At 55.3% G+C, this 21,047-nt stretch overlaps 1 protein-coding gene across 1 annotated transcript; it reads right to left on the bottom strand.

The window, feature by feature from the left end:
* Nucleotides 1–5,227: 5,227 nt before the first annotated feature.
* On the bottom strand, nt 5,228–17,985 carry WNT2B (Wnt family member 2B). The gene is made up of 5 exons (XM_055139701.1): nt 17,816–17,985; nt 12,094–12,314; nt 10,975–11,252; nt 9,505–9,769; nt 5,228–6,298 (listed from the first exon to the last, which is right to left on the bottom strand). Exons 1-5 carry the CDS (start codon nt 17,959–17,961, stop codon nt 6,069–6,071), a joined length of 1,140 nt encoding a protein of 379 aa, XP_054995676.1. The 5' UTR covers nt 17,962–17,985; the 3' UTR covers nt 5,228–6,068.
* Between the last annotated feature and the right edge of the window lie 3,062 nt (nt 17,986–21,047).

Raw genomic sequence — 21,047 nt, forward strand, 5'->3', positions numbered from 1 at the left:
ACAAAGCCTTCTAACTTTTCCTGGCTGCTTTTTAAGACTTCTCTCTGCCTATACATAAAAACAACTAGCTAAAATGAAAACAAAATCTTAAGTGTTAATTTGAAGAAGACAAAAAGACAAAGATGAGGAGCCAGAACTGATTAAACGTGCACCACTTAGCAGAGAGATCATTTGGTGGTGATAGTGGCAGGGAGGGGAAAAGAGAATCCTTAGCAGTTCCTTTCGTAAATTCTCCCTGAACGTATTCTACTGGTAGATTTTACATCAATTTCTGTTCCAAAGGTGCTGGGCTCAGTTCCTCCAACCCCAGGTACCCATTGGACTTAGAGAAGAGCACAGATTTGTGCAGAACCCTTGGACTGGACCTAGCTGAGCCTGTCACTGTCCACATGGCCTTGGGCATGGCACTAGCCTCTCTGAACAGCACCTATACAATGAGAGTGATTCTTGTCCTGTGGGACGCTGTGATAATTATATGTGTATGCTAAAGTGCTTTTTTTTTTTTAAATAAATGTCACAATTATTCTTAGAGAAGTCCCACCTTTAAATGTGTTGGCCTGGATAGCCATGGATTAAACTATCTTCCTTTTCTTCTTTTCAGCTTAGCTCTTCTGTGCTGCTGACAGAGGTTGGTGGTATTGTAGTCATCAAATTTCAGCTCTGTTTTCAACTCCATCATAGACATATAGGCAGAATGGAAGGAACCAAAGGCAACATGTAAGCTCAGACAACACTGGAGCAGGGTCCCAGGGACAATGCTTATGTTGCTTTCTCAGATCTAGGATGAGTAAACTGTTAAGTAAATGATTTGCCCCAAAGATGTCCAGAATGAGACGTGGAGTAACATGCTTATAAACTGGTTATCTTCTATCCCTTTGACTTTGGAGGTCAGGGATAGCCATACAGTGACATCCTACTGGCCACTGCCTGAAACCTGCCAGTCACCCAAAGAGAAAATCAGCTTCCGAGAAAGCTTGGTGCAGTGCAGCCCCAGGGCTCGCTCCCTTATTAAAGCCGCTGTCTCCCCACACTGGCTCCTCACTCCCGAGGGCGTCTCCGTACCCCAGAGCGACCCTTTTTCTAGCCAGGGACCAGAACAGCAGGTCGTGAGGAGCTGGCTTGGTGAGGCTGCCTCAGCACCCTGGTGTGCGAGTCACAAACCTCACCTTCTCCAGGGCAGTGGACATTCTCCTCTGCCCCCCCGACATTCTTCTGTCTCAGCCACTCTGCCCAGGTGGTCATTTTTCCTGCCACCTGATTCTCTCTGTGACCCTGGGAGTGCCGGGCCCCCACACCAAACAGCTGCTGTTGTGTGTACGGATAATGGAAACTGGAACAGTCCCCATGCCACCTGTGCCCCTGCTGTGGTGTTGGAGGGGGGTGACTAAACCCTCGCTCTTAGTTTATGGGTGGGGAGAGGATCCCTAGCACTCGCACACAGCTGGAGAGAATCTCCACGTCCACATGTGTGCCACACATGTGTTCATGGCTGTGGCCATGCAGAGGCTGACGAGGAAAAGCAGCCTTTCTCCCTTGGTTTCCAGCTTCACTCTGAGTTTGCCCCACCCCCGGCAGAGCAAGCAGTTCCTGAGTGGAGGGCAGGGGCAGAGGCCTCTTCCAAGGCCATCAATAACCAGGTGTGAGCCCCAGGTCTCTGTGTAATGTGAAGCTCTCCCGTATTTCATTTCTGCACCCAGGGGGGCCCTGCAGGATTGCTTGTGGAGAGCTCTGTGTCTGGCACCTCTCTCCAGGGCCCAGTCCAGGGTCCCCCCGACCTGCCCAGGAATGCACCACATTGTTCTCCTGTGCCGTAATTTGGCTCCAGACCGGGCTGACGGCCTCACAGGGATGAGAAACAGACTCTCCCTGGTGTCCTCTTGGGCTTCTGCCTTCTGACCAGGAGGGCATTTAAATAAAACCCCTAGAAAGGCTTGGAGTGGGGCTGGAATATCCTGATGGTTCAATGTCTTTAGCAGATCTGAGGATTTGGCCAGGGCACCAGTGATAGATATTCTTGCTCGGTGGGGTGAATGGAAGTGAGGTGTGGGAGTGACTCAGACTGCAAAGCTTCCTAACAACCCTTCGCCCAGACAGTGCTTGATTCTTCTAATTAATCTGAAGCCTCTGTTGTCCTTTTCCCAGCTTCATTCTGAGGAAGAGCATGGGTTAGTGCTGTTGTTCAGGGCTAGCTGTAATACAAGTCAGCTCTGGGGGCCAGAGAGACACTACAGCAGGTGAGGCACTTATTTGCAACTGACTCCTGTTCTGTCCTTGGCACTGCATGTGGCCCGAGCACAGAGCCAGGAGTAGTAAGTGCTGAGCACTGCTGAATGTGACCAAAACACACATGCACACACATACACATGAACTTGGCATTTTTCTATAGGGCTTGGTTAAGGCTGGCATTCTTTTTGTATGGGAGCTATACCCTGTGGTGCTCAGGGGCCACTCACATGGGGTTCATCCCCCTGCAGACTGGGGGACTGCGGTGCAGTGCCAGAATCAAACTTGGGCCTCCCGCTGCGAGGCATGAGTTTCAGCTCATTGAGCTACCTCCCCACCCAGGCTGGCGTTCCTCTACGTGAGAGAGCCTGGCTGCAGGCTGTGTGGACAACGTACTTCAGCGTACTTGATCCTAAAAAAGGATTGAGGCTTTTAAGTTAACATTGTATGTAAATAGCACTTTCTGCAATGCTCTGTACTAAAATTGAACACAAAACTAAAAGGAATGAGGACCAAAAGGAAGGAGTTGAAAAGGGGAAAGAGGCAGAGACCCCACTGGTCTGCTGAAAGGAGGTGGGATGGAAAGGGAGGGATGAGACAGTGAAGAAGGACAGCAGGACTCGATGGAGTCTTGACTGCACCAAAAAAGTTCTCATTTTGCTGCTTGTTCCAAATAAATTAGTTTCTGTTTGCATAGTGCAGAATGGATGCCAGGTGTCGAACGCCAGCCGGAATGCAGAAGCAAGCTAAAGGAGTTAAGAGGGAAAATGAATTCTTGGCCATCATTCTTGGCATTGCTTTGCTGTTGCCTTTGATTGTTTGGGCCACACCAAGCTATAACTCGGGGCTGAGTCCTGACTCTGTGCTCAGGGTCACTTGTGGAGGGGCTCAGGGGACCATGTGTGGTGCCAGGAGTCCCAGCTCATCTGAGTGCATGGCAAACACCTTATCTGTTGAACTATCTCTCTAGCCCCAGGGCCATCATTCTTTCTTGGGATCATATAGGCTCAGATGAACCTCTTTTCTCCTGCCATCCACTTCACTTTTCAAGCTTCTCATTCTCTGGATAGCTTTGCTTTTCTCTTAACCATGTATAGGAAATTGCAAAACTTGCGTCTTGATGAGCTAAAATTTGGAGCTCCGGGAAAACAAGGAGCACTCTAAGAGCCAGAAGACACCCCCCCCCTTTTCCCACAGGGTAAGAGGCAAGACCAGAAAGGGTCGTGAAGCCTAGGTAGATTCACACCAAAATCAGTTGATTTTCCATGGGCAGCCTCTGCCGTCACTGCGGTGGATCTGAGGTGTTCTCGAGAGGCCCGGAGCTGACAGGGACTTTGAATGCAAGGCAGCACCAGCCTGTAAAGTCACTCTGCTCCTTTCTTAAGTTCAGACTATGGCCACTTACCTTCCTGCCACCCCACAGCTTTCCTCCTCTTAATTTCAGCTCAAGATGTCAGAAGTTCTTCACTTCTCCGCCCGCTCCCCCTCCCTAATCCCACCATTGGCTCATCAGTTATCCAGTTGCCTCCACTCTGCAAGGAAGACATTCCCCTGGTCTGACTCACTCCATCCCTTTTCTCCACAGGAATCCCCTCACCACAGACCACAAGGGCTCTGACTAGCTCATGTTTTGTGTTAATGGATGTGAAACCGGAGTGAACCCCCTCACCAAAAAAAAAAAAAAAAACACCCTAAACTCTCCCACACAGGTCTTGGCAGGTTACACAAATATTAGTCCTATCATCTAAATAAATCTGCCCCATGGCCCAGGGCTATGGCTCCCTCATCTCTTTTGTTTCCTACGCAGAGTGAAGCAGCTCCACAAACATGCTAGCACCCCAAAAGATGCTGGGGAGCAACTTAGGAATGGAGAGGGGGCTATCCCCAGAATTCCTTGGATAGGCCGAGTCTCCTGACCCCTCATCTGCTGTCAGTACCTGTTGGGCAGAGAGGAGTCCTGAGGAGCAGACAGCAGTTAGAGCCGACAGTAAGAGGGTGCTGGCTGGAGTTTAGGGCATCATTAAAACACAACATCTGAGGAAAGTTTTTGCTTTCTTTTTACAGTGAAGAGGCAGAGATCAGGTCATTAGAGTATCTTGCTTAACATGTGATACCAGTGAGTGGCTTAACTCTGATTTTAACCCATCTGTCATTTACTGTAGATTTTTTTTTTTTTTTTTTTTTTTTTTGCTTTTTGGGTCACAACCAGCGATGCTCAGGGGTTACTCCTGGCTTTGCACTCAGGAATTACTCCTGGCGGTGCTTGGGGGACCATATGGGATGCCGGGGATGGAACCCGGGTCAGCCGCGTGCAAGGCAAATGCCCTACCCGCTGTGCTATCACTCCAGCCCCCTACTGTAGATTTTTAACAAGTCAGTAGAACAGACTTGTTCTACTGAAATATCAAACACAGCAAGATGTAACCACTGTCCTATGTGACAGAAAATGGAGGATATGTCTAATATATAGTTGTACACACAAATGTATATATGTATATATGTATGTAAATGTAGGACGTCACGGTCTAGGGAGGGAGTTCCTAGGCCCTGCCATCGAGTTTACAAAGCCCGTTCTGTCTAGGGGCTCTGCTGCTGCATGGCAGTGATGGGGAAGGCACTCACCATTACTTATCTCCTACGTAAGCCAAACACAGAGTGAATGGTGACAGCCAAGAGTCACAAAGTAGAGATCTGTCAAATAATGGGGGCAAGGTTGCCTTCAAAGCTCTTTACCGCTTGGCACAAGCCTGAGCTCTTTATTCTCTACAGCCCCGGGCTCCTGCTCCTGCTTCAAAGACTCCTAAAAAATCACCAATGATTTCCACCCTGCCTTTATAGCCAGTGATCAGGACTGCTTCCCTCCCCCACCCTCCATCAGTCACATTCCTTTTACTGTTTCCTACACCTGCCGACCACAAGAAAATAATACATTCAGGGAAGAGACAGTATAGCAGGCAGAGCATGTGCCATGCACACAGCCCACCCAGGTTCAATTCCTGCACCACATAAGGACCCCTATGCCCCTCCAGGAGTGATCCCTGAACACAGTCAGCAGTAAGCCCTAAATGCTGCCAAGTGTGTCCCCCAAATCGAAACAAAAAAGCATTGAAAAAAAAAAAAACAAGGTCTAGGCAGACCTAAATAAATCTCTCCCAGGAGTGTTGTTAGGCCGAGGAACTGTGCCATGCCATGTGAACACACTGGAACAAAAAAGGCAGCACTGTCCGACATAAAGAAAAACCAAAGGAATGATGGAAGAGAATATATGTTTGTATAGTTATATAACTTTTTCCTCTATAAAACACAGCGATTCATAAACATGAGCATGTGAATGGAACCGTGTCCGCCATGGCAGCTCTTATATCACAATCCCAGTTTCTTGATAATGGAAGAATGTTGGAGCCTCAGAGTTCTGCTTGGGACAGCAGCAGTGGGACATGGTTTCATCTCTCTTCTGTCTATCTTTAGCCAGATCGGAGCATGAAGAAGCTCTCTCCGGGTACCCTTCCTCCTGCACACATGAGTGCCAAGAAGGCCATGCAGGGAAGAGGGAACATGGGCTGGACTGTGCGTTAGTGTGACTCACGTTACTCTGAAGACCCCCTACCTCATCCACACTCCCTTCTAACCTGCAGTGGGGGAGTCGGAGCCATTCCATTCCTCACATCCCCTGTCAACAACTTCCCAGGGCTAAGTCAGGACACCAGAGTCACCCCTGGACCACTCTTGAGTCCTTCAGTAGAAGCTGTGGCAGCCCATGGCGAGGGTGGCAGAAGGTGTGCATGCAAAGATCTCGTGCTTCTGAGTCAGGTTTGCAGTGGCGGGCGTGTGAGTTTTCCGTAGGCTCAGGTCTGGTCCAACCATTCTGCCTTCTTGGGGGCCTTGCACGTGTGGACGTCCACAGCGTTCCTGCACTCCTTGCACCTCACAGCACAGCACCAGTGGAATTTGCATTCACACTGGGTGACACGGGTAACTCGAGTCGTGTCATACCCTCGGCCACAACACATGATCTCACAACCGTCTGTTCCTTTCGATGTCTTGCTACAGACCCGGCCTGCAGTACCCAGGGAACCTGCATCAGGGCAGAGTGAGAACCAAGTTAGCTTCCCTTCAGCTACTCTGAGCTCTCTCCCCACATCCTCTGACGAAACTACAGAAAATCCCATTTCCTGGAAATACACTCACTAGCCAAAATGACCGTGCTTCACTCTGGCCTTTCTCCCACCCCCAGAACTCCCCTGAGGCTGCTGACTTCACCTGCAGTCTCCCCTTTCCCGCCACATCTCCACATTCCTTTAAGCCAGCCTTGAGAGCTATTTTATGTAGGACACTTTCCATAATAAACTATTTCCAAAGTGTGAAATTGTACCCCTCAAACATATGCAATATCATGAGCCAAAGTTACCTCAATAAAAAAAGAAAAAGTTTAAAAAAACAACACAACCTATAATTTATCGTTTCCAAGAAGTCTTGCCACAGCTCGGATCCTGCTGTCCTGTGTGCGCATTTTGGGCCCTTTGTTGACATTTTATTAAGTTGGGCTGCATAGGGCAGTGGGATGGTGAGATGACTATTAAAAGTATGGATGCAACATCAGATTGTCTTGGGTTAAATTCCAGTTCTGCTGGGTTTTAGCTGAGTGAGTTAGCCAGTTGTTTACAGTCTCTCTGGGCTTTAGTTTTCTCCTGTGAAAATAGGCATATGGGGCTGGAGAGATGGTACAACGGGTAACCTAGGTTTGATCCTTGGCACCACTGAGCCATGCCAGGAGTGGTCCCTGAGTGCAGAGCCAGGAGTAAGTCCTGAGCGCAGCTGGGTGTGGTCCAGAAACAAAGCAAAAAGAAAATAGGCATGATTATAGAACTTATCTCCACAGATTGTTCTGTTATCTCTGTTCAATTGAGAGGGTTAACCGATTAGCACACTGGAGGCCTACCCCTAAGGAATTCCTAAAGAATTCCTTGCCTTACCCCGAGAAGACAGTGGGAACACCCAAGGAGAGGCTATCTCCTGCACAGAGGATACACATGACTTCATTCTCACTGATCTTAGCAAAGACACCCTGCCAACAGATAGGCATTCGGGAAGGGATGGATCCTAGAGCATCTTGTGCTATCCTTATCCAGAAATGGTAAATACCTAGCCTGGGGTTACAAAATGGGAAATCAATTCAGTGATTCCTGCACATGCAGATTTGAGAAGACATTGCTAAAAATCTTACAGTTTAGAAATTTCATCAATTTAACATTTATTCTTGAGATTGGAGCTTATAGCTCATGTAAGAGTACATGGTTTGCATGTTTGAGAGCCTGGCTTAGATCCCCAGCACAACCACATATACACAAGCAAAATATGTATTGTATATGTACATATTAGTACGATGGAACGTAGACATAACATAAGAACATTACATATAATCGAGGTATATGCAAGGCTTTTGTTTGTTTTCAGTGACAGGAGTTTAAATCCAAAGTGTAGGAGATCACTGCTTGAGTATGGACTGACCAGCTCTGCTTTTTACATAGTACATAATAGCACTGTAGCACTGTTGTCCCATTGTTCATCGATTTGCTGGAGCGGGCACCAGTAACGCCTCTATTGTGAGACTTGTTGTTACTGTTTTTGGCATATCGAATACCTCTCAAGTGCTATTGTGTACTCTACCATGTAAGTTACTAGCTAGATGTATTTAAAATTTCCTTGGGCAAATCCTCAGGTACCTGGAAAGCATCAGTGGAGAACATTTTTCTCACTACAGAAAACTCAGCCGGATGCGGCTGCTTTGGAAGGGGTTCTTAGTTCCATGCTCCTTTCTAGGAGGAGAGACCCTTCGAATTCCAGGTCTCACTTTGGGTTTTATGATTTTATGCCTCTGAGAAAAACCAACAGGCGTGGGGCCATCTTCCCAAGCTCCAAAGATCTGCGCACAGATGCACAGGCATCCATGTTCCTTACAGAATGATCCGAGGCCTTTGGAGAGCTGCTCTCCAGACTGTCCCCAGTGCAATTGGCCCACCTGATGACAGGGAATCCCTAGGTGAATCCAGACCCTCCTGGGCCAGCACACAAACTATTTCCTCTGCCTCTTGGGTTGAGCCCCACCCTCTTTCTGTGCCAAGTCTTGCTCCGAGCCACTTGACTCTCCAGGAACAGCAGTGCTGGTGAAAACAAACAGTCCCAAAGAAGCTGAGGTTGCCTGGCTCCTCCTCACCCACGTCCTGATGACAGAGCGGAGCCTGGCAGCCCATGAAGAGCTGGGCAGCATGCAGTTCTGGTCCTAACTGGACCAGAACCTCTCTGGGCCTGAAACAGGAGCAGAGGTGGCAACGCATTCCCATTCTTTGGGAGACTATTTATTTTTATCATCTTCCAGCATCCCCAAGGTACCGCCATTATCCGGGCTGCAGAGTGAGGCTCTGCCACCTCCTGCCAATGTTCGCCATTGGTGAGGATCTCCTCTGTCCTCACTTCCCCTACTCCCACTCCAGAACCTTGGATGGTAGCGAGGCGGTCCTCACAGCCGCCCTCTCCCCAAGCCCTCCCTCCACCCTACCTGTGCTTCCCCATGCTCCACCCTGCCTAATGGAGCTCTTCCTTCTCCCTTTCCACAGCCTTCTACACTTGATCTTAGCCAAAAATCCGAGAAGCGATATCCACAGCCTTCTGACACTGGGAGGAAACCACTTAGGTTCCACATTTCCAAAGATTTAGGTACCTTCTTCCTGCTGTGATTTCCCTTTCACCTCGCTTGCAGCTTCATTTGTCCACCTGAGCTACTTCCCTTTATTAGCAAGGATAATCACTGAAACCCCCAGCCCTAAAATGAAAGCTACAGCGAAGGCTTTTGTGTTGTCCACACATTGCTCAGTACTGAAGTAGGTGAGTCATTTAAACACCCCCTGAAAAATGCCTACTGCAGCCCAGAGGCTGGGAGTGGTCCACGGGCTCAGGGAGCAGAGGGGCAGTCCTGGGTCCAGCAGATAGGGCAGTAGTGAGCCATCTCTTGGGGACAGAGAGATAGTACAGCAGGTTAGGTGTTTGCTTTGCATGCAGCTGACCCAGGTTCGATCCCCGGCATCCCATATTGTCCCCCACCAAGCAGCGCCAGGAGTGATTCCTGGGCTCAGAGCCAGGAGTACTGCTGGGTGTGATACAAAAACCAAGAAACAAAATGTCATTCTAGGACTCATTCTAGGGCTTGCCTGGTGGTGGGAGCACTCCTCTGCAGCTACCCCATCCCGCCTCCAGCAGCTGGGTGCCCACCTGCCCCCTCCTCACCTGCAGCCTTGTCGAGGACGCAGTAGTCGGGGGAGTTGTCGAAGTAGACCAGGTCGGTGCGGGTGGCCCGGCGGTAGCCTTGGCGGGCAGCTGTGAAGTTGGCGCCGTCCTGGGTGGCCGTGACCTGCACGGCGCCATCGTAGCGCCTCCGCAGGTAGTCCCCAGTGCGGCGGAAGTCTGACAGGGCCCGCCAGCAGGTGCGAAGTGTGCAGGAGCCGCTCACGCCATGGCACTTGCACTCCAGCTTCAGGAAGCGCCGCACGGCCTGCGGGAGCCAGGTGGGGCACGGCCAGGTGAGGCGCGGCCAGGTGAGGCCGGGCCAGCCCTCCCAGGACCAGAGTGTGCTTTTTAAATACGTGGGTTAGTACTTTCTTCCTGCTGTGACGACTACAACTGAATGTTGATATTATCAATGCATAATCCTTTGTATTATTCAAATGTGGGAAAAATCATCTAAAATATCCCAGGCACCGCATGGTCCTTCAAGCACCACTGGGATTGGTCAGATGCCAGGCAAGCGCCTTGACCCCTATATGAGCTCTCCTGCCCTAAATTCTTGGGTTGGTGTTTTATTGTGTTGGGTTTTTTGGGTTTTTTTTTTGGCAGGGGAGGGGTTATTGAGTCACATCTGATGGAGCTCAGGGCTTACTCCTGACTCTGTGCTAAGGGTTCAGGTCACTCCTGGCAGTGCTTAGGGGACCGTATAGAGTGCTGTGGGTGGGGTCTGGGTCAAGCAGTGCACAAGGCAAGCGCCCACAGCACAAGGAGAAATGGGTTTCTTTAAATGTCTGTCCAGGAACTTGCCTTTCTCCTCCAAGTCTGACAATAGGACAGTTCCTGTCAGTGTTTGCATTCAGCTCTCTCCCCTGAGTCTCCCCTCTCCTGCTAACTGATTTTCATACCCCTGTTCACTCATTCATGGGGCCAAAACCTTAGGCCCCTGAGAGCTGCTGACCCTGGCACTCCCTCCCCCCCCGCCCCAGTGTCAGCCATTCTTTCTGCTTTTGGTTTTGTTTTGCATCACAGTTAATAGTATGGGGAGCAGAGCTGGGAGCTCCCCTGCCCTCTGGGCTCCTCCAAAGTGAGACCCCCATCTTTGGGGAAGACCCCTGGACCAACACTGTCTTCCTCTACCTTGGGGCCTGCTTGAACATTGGTGCCCCAGGATCAGAGAGTGCTGCCACATCTCCTTTCTCATTTTAGAGTTCAAGTCCCCCAGGCCTGGGAGTGTCCGTCTCCAGCGGGGGACACTCATCAGGCAATGCTCACACCCAGCCCTGGCCACCAATAGGTCCTTGCCGCCCGTGGTTGGAGGCAGCTGTGCTTCTCTCTGTAAGTCAGGATTTCCCTTCTTCCCTCCCCCTCTGGCCTGTCTGAAGCCAGGACTCTCCCAGCTGCCATACTGTCACTGCTCCTGTCCTCCAGTCCTCCCTGGCAGACAGGACAGTGGGTATCCCAGTGAGCACTGACCGTGCGGCCACAGCGGTTGTTGTGCAGGTTCATGAGAGCCCGTGCATCCTTCAGCCTCTTCTCCTTGGCATCCACGAAGGCCTTGGCAAAGCGAATGCCGTAGTGGATGTTGTCACTGCAGCCACCCCAGTCGAAGTCCCCGCGTTGGTCATGGTGGCGGCCACGGGTGTAGGGGTCACAGCTGCACACACTCAATTCGCCCTGGCTGCAGGCACGGGTGATGGCGTGGACCACCCCTGCCGATGAGATGGCGTAGACAAACGCTGCCTCCCGGCTACCTGGACCAGCAGAGGAAGGCAGGCACGGTGAGCAGGGTGGCTGGCCCACACCTGAAGCCCCTCTCCCCTCTCCCCTCCCAGTACCACACCCCATGCCGCTCCCCTCACTGCTCTGCCCTGGCGTGTGCTCCTGGCCTCTTGGCTGACCTGTGCTGCTTCCTTCCACACTCCCCAGGGCCAGCCCGGCTGCAGGCAAGTCACCCCTCCCGCCGAGAGAGCCGCCCTGTCCGTCCAGGCTCTCAGGCCCACTCTGCTGGACAGTTCCTCGAGAGAGGACCCTGGGGACCGGAGGCCAGCCTGTCCACTGCCTGCTTCCTCCCCGCCCTGCTCTGGGACAATGACTCATCACTCCTGTCCCCAACATTTCCAGGCACCCATCTAGCTCCCTTCCTCCTTGTCAACTGTCTAACTGTTTAGTTGTTTGGCTGAACGGGGAGGCTAAGCCACTGACTCTCCAAATATTTACATATCACCTTTCTGTTTAGTTCCTGCTCCCATTACTGTAGAGCTGGGGGTGCTGGGGTGAGGGTAGTGGTGGTGGCGGTAAGAACCGAGCAGCCAGTCCTAGTCTTCAGCCTTGTTCCAGCAAGGAAACCTCCAGGCTGGGGGTGGGGGGGGAAAGGGAGGAAGAAAGACGGAAGTGCTCGGGAACCCTCGTCCCCATGTCCCGGAGCACTGGCATTCCCGGGGACCCCTACCCACATAGCTAAGGGACTGGGGCTCTGTCCCAAGTGTCCTCTGGTTATGGGTGCTGGGTCGGACAGGCGTGGGTGCCGTGCCTCGCCCCCCAACCCCCACGTCTAGGAAGGGAAGGCTCGGGGCTGGAGAGCAGGGCCCCTACTTCTGAGCATGACACGGCCAAAGACAGTGTGGTCCCGCTCCAGCGTGGTGCAGTTCCATCGGTGGTGGCGGAACTGGTGCTGACACTCTCGGATCCACTCGCGTGCACCCTCGCCCACTGAGCGCATGATGTCAGGGTACCGCTGGCACAGCTGCCGCTGCCGGCTCACCAGACCCGGGATATTGTCACAGATTACTCGGGCCCCCAGTGCCCCGATGTACCTGCAAGGTGGAGACGGCCCTGTCAGCATCCCAGCCCTTTCCCAGCCCCGGCCCACGTCCCCAGGCTGCCGGGCGCCACCACTGCCCCCTGCCCGTCGCAGGGTCAGAGAGTGGCTCCCACACTCTTCTGCTCCCTGACCTCCGCCAGCGACACCCACATATGTCATGTACACAGAAGCTGTGGGGATGTCGCACAGCCCCAGGGCCTATTTGTTTAACGAGCAGTAAGGTCCTCAGAAAAATAAACTAACAAAATGAGAGTCTGGAGCAATACTCACACCCACATGTCAGAGGCACAGACCGCAAAGCAAGTCCCCAAAACAGGGTTGAGGGAAGGAGGGTGAGCCTGGGGGAGAGGAGAAGTGGGCAGCCCAGGGAAAGTCTCAGCCCTGGGGGCCCCCGTCTGCACCTCTGCTCTCATCAGGCCCCCCAGGTAATGCTCCCACTATCCCGAGAAGTCGACTGCGGGCTGCGGGCCCTGGCGGCCACATGGCCACTGGCACTGGGCCCAGCACCAACCTTCCTAAGATCAACTTGGGCTGGGCTTGTAAAAGACAGATGTGGCCAGAATCCGTCCCCATGGTCTTGGGGACGCCTCGTCCCTTCTTTGTCCCTTCCCTACTCCCGGCTTGGGACTCAGACAGCCGGACAGCTCTGAAGCCCGAATGCCTCCGGACCCCCTCACCAACTCTCCCTCCCCTCGCCTCTCCCACCCCTGCATCCTCCTGGCACTGCTGCGGACAGTTCCCAGGGAGGTGCCCCTTGCCCCTGTCTCCTCAGCAGGTGAGTGCCCCGGGCTGAGGCACAGCTGTGCCTGCAGACAGGTTTGGTCTGGGCCATGACTGGCCTGTGGTGTGGGAAAGGCCCCAGTGTGGGCCTACAAGAAGGCGAAAAGGGTGGCTGTCGTGGGGAGAGTGGGGACAGCTGACTGCCAGGGGCTCCGTGCCCCTACCCTCGCCCCCACATTCCCACCGCCTGCCCTCACCCAAAGACTGGATCGCCAGCAGTGACACCCAATTCAAACAAACACGAGGAGGGCTGATGCTGGAGCTCCATGGGGCTGATGAGGCCCATCTGTCCGGGGGGCGGGCCGAGCTGGGCGGCCCGCAGCTCGCAAATCCCACGGAATCAGCATCCCCTGCACTGTCCGGCAGGCAATAGTTCCCAGGGACAAACAAAATAAACACCCGGAAAGGGCTGCCAGCAGAGTCACAGCCGCGGAGCCGCGGGGCTTTGTTTGGAGAAGGGGACGCTGGGTGTTGGAGCTGGTCTCCGCGCCCACCGCGGCCCAGACCCGGCCTAGTCGAGCTCAGCCTGGGCTTTTGTTTTCCTAAATGGGGCTGGGAGGAACGAGGTTGTGGGAGTTGAGGCCAGTCATCCCGCCCTCGTGACACAGCCTGCAATGAGGCGGCCACACACTGGCAAAAAGTCCTTCCTGTGGTCTGACTTAAGCCCATCCTGCTGCGGCCCACGCGGCCCTCCTTCCATCCACACTGAGCGTGGGAACATCTGTCCAGCATCTATGACAGGAAGATCATTACATTTCCTACTTACTTACACCGCTGAGTAAAGGGCTTCAAGATTCCTGGGGTTTTCTTTTTGGCTACAGCCTGCAAGGCTTACTCCTGGCCTGACGCTCCAGGAGCATTCTGGGGTGACCCTATGGGATGCTGGGGATCAAGCCCAGGTCGGTGGCATGCAAGACAAAGCCTTACCCTGCCGGACTATTACTCCATTCACAACTGCTTCCAGAAACTGCCTTCAACCCCGTGAGGGGGTGTCAGGGGCCTAGCCAGGAGCCTGGGCCGTTCTCGTCCAGCACAGGCCCACAGGGGCCAAGCACAGACCCCAGCTCAGGGGCTGCCAGAGGGGATCCGGGGGCCCTGGTGCTCTGTGGTCACTGATTTCCCAGCTTCCTGCTCTCAGAGTGCTTACTTCACCTGCTTTCTTTGGGGGGGGGGGCACTAATGTTGCTTATTACTCCTGGCTCTGAGCTCAGGAATTACTCCTGGCTGTCCTCAGGGAACCATATGAGATGCCCAGAATCAGACCTGGGTTGGCTGTGCTGTCTCTGTCCTTCTCTTCGCTTGCTTTGAAGAATTCACATTCCTTCCTTTGACAAAGTGACCCAGACCCTACTCTAGTGTATATGATCAGAGTAGAGTAGCACCTGTGTCAGGAGCACCTGGGGACTTCTTGGAACTGATGAGACCTGGGTCCCCCACGCCCACTGAGCCAGAACCAATTCCTCACCATCCCCAGGTGATTCGAGGTCTCCGTCCAGGAAGGCAGGAGCTTTTCTGTTCTGTTCATGACAGCATCCCTATGCCTACAACAGCGTCTGGGACAGTTATTAACAGCTACTTGCTAAGTAAAAGATTCATTTCTTTGGCACCCAAATGATAGCACAGCGGGCAGGGCACTTGTCTTGCACATGGCAGATCTGGGTTGGATCCCCAACACCCATATCATTCCCTGAGCCTTGCCAGGAGTGAGTGCAGAACCAGGAGGAAGCCTGGAACATCCCCGGGTGTGGCCAAAACAAAAGCAAACAAAAACCCTCAAAAAACTAACCTCTTTGATTTATCCCCAACTCTGACCTTTTGATTTTGGGGTCACACTCAGCTGTGCTAGGGATCACCCCTGGAGGTGCTCAGACCAGGTGTGGTACCGGGATGGAACCTGGGTCAAATGGCCCCATGTCAGGCGTCCAACCTGCTGTGCTATCTCTCCAGCCTCACCCAACCCCCTTCTTCCCCTTGCCGGCCATAAACTTCGTTTTAATTATAGCTGTACTCCTTGCTGACATTGCCAGCCTATCTGCAGATGTTTTATGTTTGTGTCTCTTTAATGAGGCCAGGGATCCTCTTTATTCCCACCCCACCCACCCCCGTTTCTTTCACAACTGAAAGTATTGCACATGGTTCAGCCTAGCCCACAGATGATCTCTGAACAGAGACATAAAACTGTTACCCTCTCGGACTCTCTTCATACATCATTTATATGGTACTTTAGGATTCACGAAACATTCTACACAAAAATTCTATGAGAGAGAGAGAGAGAGAGAGAGAGAGAGAGAGAGAGAGAGAGAGAGAGAGAGAATGTGGGTGGGGGGAGAAGCAGGGGGCTGGCAATCTGTTTTAGAGGGGAACAGACAGGAGGTTAATTGAAACACCCAGTTCGGTCCATCCACCAGAGAGGTGCAGTGCCCACCCAGGAGTGGACCAACCTGGAATCCGATCTCTTAAAATGCACCAGAGAGGATGAATACTATCTCTGTGGGATTCTCTGGGGCCTGAAGGTGCTGCTGTTCAGAGACCACTGTGCCCCTCGGTGAGGGTTTGTTAATGGCTGGTGCCCAGAACAGTTATGCCACTTTCCTGTCACACCCACTCCCTCGGCCTGTGAATCTGTGAAAGCTGCAGCTTGATCAAGTCCCTGACCCAGGGTAGGAACCCTTCCTTCTTCTTCTTGGAATCCTGGATTGAGAAGCGGTCATTTAGGGGCTAGAGCGACAGTCCAGTGGGCAGGGCACCTGCCTCGCATGTGGCAGACCTAGGTTCGATCCTGATCCTGTGAATCCCAATCCTGCGTGATCCCTGAGTGCTGAGTCAGGAGTAAGCCCTGAGCACTTCTGGGTGTGGCCCCCAAAACTAAAGAAGAGAGAGCTCATCCTTTTCTCCTCTGGTTATAGGGAAGAGAGGCCAGGAGCGGCTGGTGTATGGGGCAGACCGTGAGGAAGATTGGCTGTGAGCCAGAGAAGGGGTGACCTCCAGACCCTGCCAACAGTCCCCAAGCATCTCTCCAGGGGCTGCAGAGTAGCCATTTTGCTGGGCTTTTTCTTAAGGAAAAGAGATCATCTAAAGCAGCCTCTGTGTCATCCCAAAGCCTTGGTCCCCAATAGCTCTGATGGGTGAGAGGTGAGGAGGCTGAGGACCCCCACATGACCCCACTCCTGCCTCCTGTCCTGCGGCCCTGCTGTCCCCCTGCCCGACACCCTCTGTTGCTGTGTAGCACCCCCAGCCGCCGTGGGCTCTCTCCTGCCAGGAGTTCTTCCAAAGTCTTTAATATGAACCACAGGGACAGGAGCAGTAGAGAAAGAAGAGCAAGCCAGTGGCCAAGGGACAAAATGGGGAGCAGGCAGGACCTCCGCTGGGTCTTTAAGGAGCCACTCAGGGTGGCTGGCCCTGCCAAGCGGCCTAGCCCACCTCTCCAGGGGGCCCCGGGCTGCCTCTCAGACTAGTGCCCAACAGTCCAGGGCCCAAGATGCCCACTGGGGACCTTGTGGGCATCCTCTGGCCACTGCGTACATGTGTGCCCAGCCACACAGAGCGAGGAGCAGAAGGCTGGCTTTGATCTCCTGCTGAACTCTGGAAGGTTTTCCTCCACCCCCCTTCCCTTTCCCTTTCTAAAGGAATGTTTCCAGCCAGATGTAAGATATGGGCCTCCCCGCTCCCCCATCCAGAACCCCCCTCCTTGCCTTCCCCAAAACTGCAGAGATAAAAAAGATCCAAAAGAGAGATTTTTCTGAAACAGGAAAACGGGGCGGGGGTGGTGGGATGTTGGAGGGTGAGATGGAGGAGAGCATCTTGAAGTGATAGGAATGTGCAGCTAGAGCTGAAGGGTGGGGTGGGGGTGGGGGTGGGGGCTCGGCTATGGGCCCCTCACCCTTTGGGCCAAGATTTCCAGTCCCTGGGGGAAGGCACGGGGTGCAGGGCGAGAGGATCAGCGGAGGGGAAGGCAGGGGGCAGGGCATGGGTAGAGTGCCAGAGGCCAGGCCATGCTAGCCAGTCAAGGGGCTAAGTGCAAAGGAAACCGAGTCTTTCTACTTTCCAAGTCTCTCCCTGCTCTCTGCCCCAGACCCCAGGGAGATGAGGAGCGAGGGGTGAGAGGGGAAGGGTGGGTCCTGGAGGCCTGACACCCCTCCTGGCCCCCGCCCCCAATAGATCTTTAACCTGCTGCTTCCTTCCTCCCAGGAAGAGTCTGGAAGAGAGGAGGCGATAGTAGGGGGCTCCCGAAAACTCGGAGGAGGGAGGAGACGGATCTGGGAAGGAAAAGGAAGGGGAGAGCCAAGTCAAAGTGACTATCTGGAGGCAGAACTGCAGACGGGTGCCTGCATGCTGCAAACCCAACTGTCCTGTTGTTTCCATTGTGGGAGCTTCTTGGGGTGGGTTAGGCGGTTCGCTTTGGTTGCCCGATTTCTGCCCGGTGCTCGGAAGCCGGGACTGGGCGGCCCGGAGAGGCTCGGGCGCCCCCGAGGGGGCAGCCTGCAGGGATGGGGAGGGGACCGGGTCCCCGAGGACCCCGGCGGGAGACAGGTTCCTTGAACTGAACAGCCCGAGAGAGAACCCGAAGCCGCATGAACTGCGGCCGCGCGGGCACCGCCCCGCCGAGCGCCCCTGCCCCGCCGCCCCGCGCCCGCCGCCCTCGGACCCCGGCGTCCCGGAGGCCACGGCGCGGCCACCTGCCCCGGCGCCCGACCCGGCCCGGCGCCCGCTCACCACCAGGACGTGTCCACGCGGGCCGGCAGCGTCAGCAGCAGCAGCAGCAGCGGCAGGCGGGCCCGCGGGCCGTCGGGGGCGGCGGGCGGCGGGGCGCGCCGAGGGGGGCGCAGCGCGGCAGGCTCCGCTCCGCCCGGCCCCCGCATAGCGCCCCGAGACTCCCGCCGGGCCCGCGGGGCTGCGGGCCGAGTGCGCGGCGGGTGGCGGCCGCGGCTCTCATTGGACGGCGCGGGGCGGGGCGAGCCGGACCCCGCGGCCCCCAGGGCGGCTCCGCCCGCGCGCCCGCCCGCCGCCCCCACCTGCTCGCCCGGGCCGCGACGGGGCGCCCCGTGGAGCCCCCGCGCCGCGCCCCCGGGTCCTAGCGCCCCGCAGGCCGGCCGGCGCCCGTGGGAGCGCCCGTGGGTGCCCGCCCCTCCCCGGCTCCCCTCGGCCCCGCGCGGCCCTAGCTTCGAGCGCCCGGCACGCGCCCCGGGCCTCGAGGCTGCGTGCGCGCCTCTGTGAAACGGACCCAACTCGCGTCCCCGGGAGCGGCGACCCCGGGAGTCTGCACCCCCGGAATCTACACCCCGGGGATCTGCACCCTCGGAGTCTACACCCCCGGGGGTCTGCACTCCCGGAGTCTGCACCCCCGAGAGGAGTCTGCATCCCCGGGAGTCTGCACCCTCGGAGTATGCACCCCCCGGGAGTCCTCACCCCCAGGAGTCTGCACCCCCGGGTATCTACACCGCGAGAGTCTGCACCCTCGGGAGTCTACACCCCTACACCCCCGGGAGTCTACACTTCCCCAGGAGTATGCACCCTCCGGAGTCTACACCCCGGAGTCTACACTCCCCCGGGAATCTGCACCCCTGGGAAGCTGTATCCCTGGGAGTCTGCACCCCCTTTCCAGGAAGCAGTCTGCATCCCCGGCGTCTGCACCTTAGCCCCCCCCACACTCAGTGGCTTCTGCACTTCGGGGAACGGTCTCAGAGAGGGGCTCTCTCGCCACCGCCACAGGAGACCCCAACCCCAATCCGATTCTCATCCCGCGCATCCCCCAACCACTTAGGGGCCAAACTCCCATCTGCTTCTCCCTGGACCCGCAGATCAAGACTGGGTGTTGGAAGCGGAGGGGTGACACCTATTGACAGAGTTGCCCGGTGTGCGTGGGGGGCAGGGGGTGGCAGGTTCCCCACCCCTCCGGAGGGGAATCAGAAATAGCTGGATGGCTCTCTCCAACCCAAGACAGGGAGGGAGGGAGTCCTTCGGACAGTGGAAGCCCTGGGGTCATTTCTCCACTTCCCTCTTCCCAGTGCCCTGCTCCCCTGCTGCCCCCACACCACCCTTCCCAACCTGAAGGCGTGGAAAGTGGGGACGGGATGGGGAGGCTCAGATCAGAGGCATCGCTGCCCCCACTCCTCAACACCCCAGGTTGGCAGGAAGAGCCTAGGGCGGAAGGTGGGTGCAGAATGACCCCAAGTGTTGGAGAAAAAAAATTAGACTCTTGGTCTTTCTATTTCTAAAGGTCCGACTGGTGGCAGCAACCCCTCCAGCCTCAGTTTCTCCAGTCTAGGCCCTTATTTCCAAGTCTTGCCTCTTCCCATGATTTATCTAAACCCTAGAGCCCTGCTATAAACAAGGCGCTGGAAATAGCCCCCTGACACCCCAACCCAGCTTCACTGTCATTTCTGGGGTGGGGGTGTTGCGGACTGCAGTGTAAGTGGACAGCGTGCATCTGGCCCTGGGAGCCGCATCTCTTTACAACCCGCCAGGACCTGAGTGGTGCCCCCTCCATCCAGTCACCAGGCTTCTTCCTTCTTCACCGTGGACCAGCCTGGGCTTGGGACTGAAAGGTCACATCAGAGGAGCAGGCAAAAAAAAAAAAAAATCACATCATTTCTGCCCTCATGGAGTTTCTCTTTGGTGCAGCGGGGTGGGTGCAAAGCAGGGTGCAGGGGTGATGCTGAGACATGGTGACAACCAGGTGCTGGCGATGTCCAAGGTCAGGAAGGTGCCCTGGGAGCAAAGGAGGCAGGGTGCCAGCAAGTCACTCCAGGAAAGAGCCTCCACACCCTTCAGGTGAGAGGCTGGCTAGAGCCTGGCCAGCATTGGCTCTGAGCAGGGTTGGGAGGAGGGTAGCAGGAGGAGGAGGAGGGCGTCAGAGGGGACAGGGCTGTCCAAGTCTGCAGGGAGAAGATGCTCCATCTCTGGGGTGGGAGAAGGTTGAACACAGGAACCAAGGAAGGCTCACAGCCTGTCTGGCTGGTAGACCAGCAGCCCCTCCCTTCCCTCCCTCCTTCCTGCCCTCCAGGATGCTTTAAAAGAAGCAGGTTTTACTGAGCTTTCGTGAGAAGGACAGCGGAGAGAGCAGTGGGCCCCACTCTCTTCCTGGGAGCCTAGGGGTGCTTTTCTCGGGACCTTCCTTTCACCTCCTCCCTCCTGGACACACTCTATGCTGGGCAGTGGTCAGTGTGCTGGCGGCAGTGGGTCGGGGTTGGCTCCAGACTCCGGCCCCTGCTGGGGCCAGGGTGTGACACTGGGTGTGTGTGGGGGAGCTGGGGAGCTGGATATGATCACATCAGCCCTCTATCTGGGTGGACTCTCCGCTGGACTCCTTGCAGAGGCCCCACACTCGACAGGCCCTGTCTTTGTTAGGCGGGACTGGTCTGGGTACAGAGGCTTGGCCAAAGCCGGAAGCCCCAACCAGCAGCTCCAGGGCTCACAGGCTGCCCTGCCCTCTACCCTCTACCTTCTCCCCAGGTCTCCAAGGGACTCCCTCCTTCCCCGCCCCCACCCCAGTGGGGCTGCTCCTCTCCTTCCCTTGTCCACTGCGCCCCTGGCCCAGGCAGGAACCCCAGGAGCCAGATGACTGGGAGCCACACTCAGCCACTTCACTGAGAACAAATACAGAGCCAGAGAAGAGGTTTTCTGGGATCTGCCACTTTGGAGCTTCAAATCTCAAAATAAACTTCCAGTCTCAAGGCCCTAGACACTCTGGAAAACTTGCTCCGCACGCAAAGGCCTGCGTGGGGCCTGCAGACAGAGGTCAAGGCCGGAGGCGCCCAGTGAGCGCCTGACTGTCCCCTCCCTCTGCTCCCCTGCCCCCCTTCTGGCTAAGGGCACAGCGCGCTGGGAAGTCCAGTTCTGGTGCAGAGCAGGACCCAGCACTGGCCTGGCCCCAACAACACAGGCCAGGTGAGTTGTGTTCAGCCGCTCCCGTGCATGTCCTCCTGAGTCTGAGATAGGGGGCAGG

Source organism: Sorex araneus, chromosome 5, assembly GCF_027595985.1.
Source record: "Sorex araneus isolate mSorAra2 chromosome 5, mSorAra2.pri, whole genome shotgun sequence".
NCBI lineage: Eukaryota > Metazoa > Chordata > Mammalia > Eulipotyphla > Soricidae > Sorex > Sorex araneus.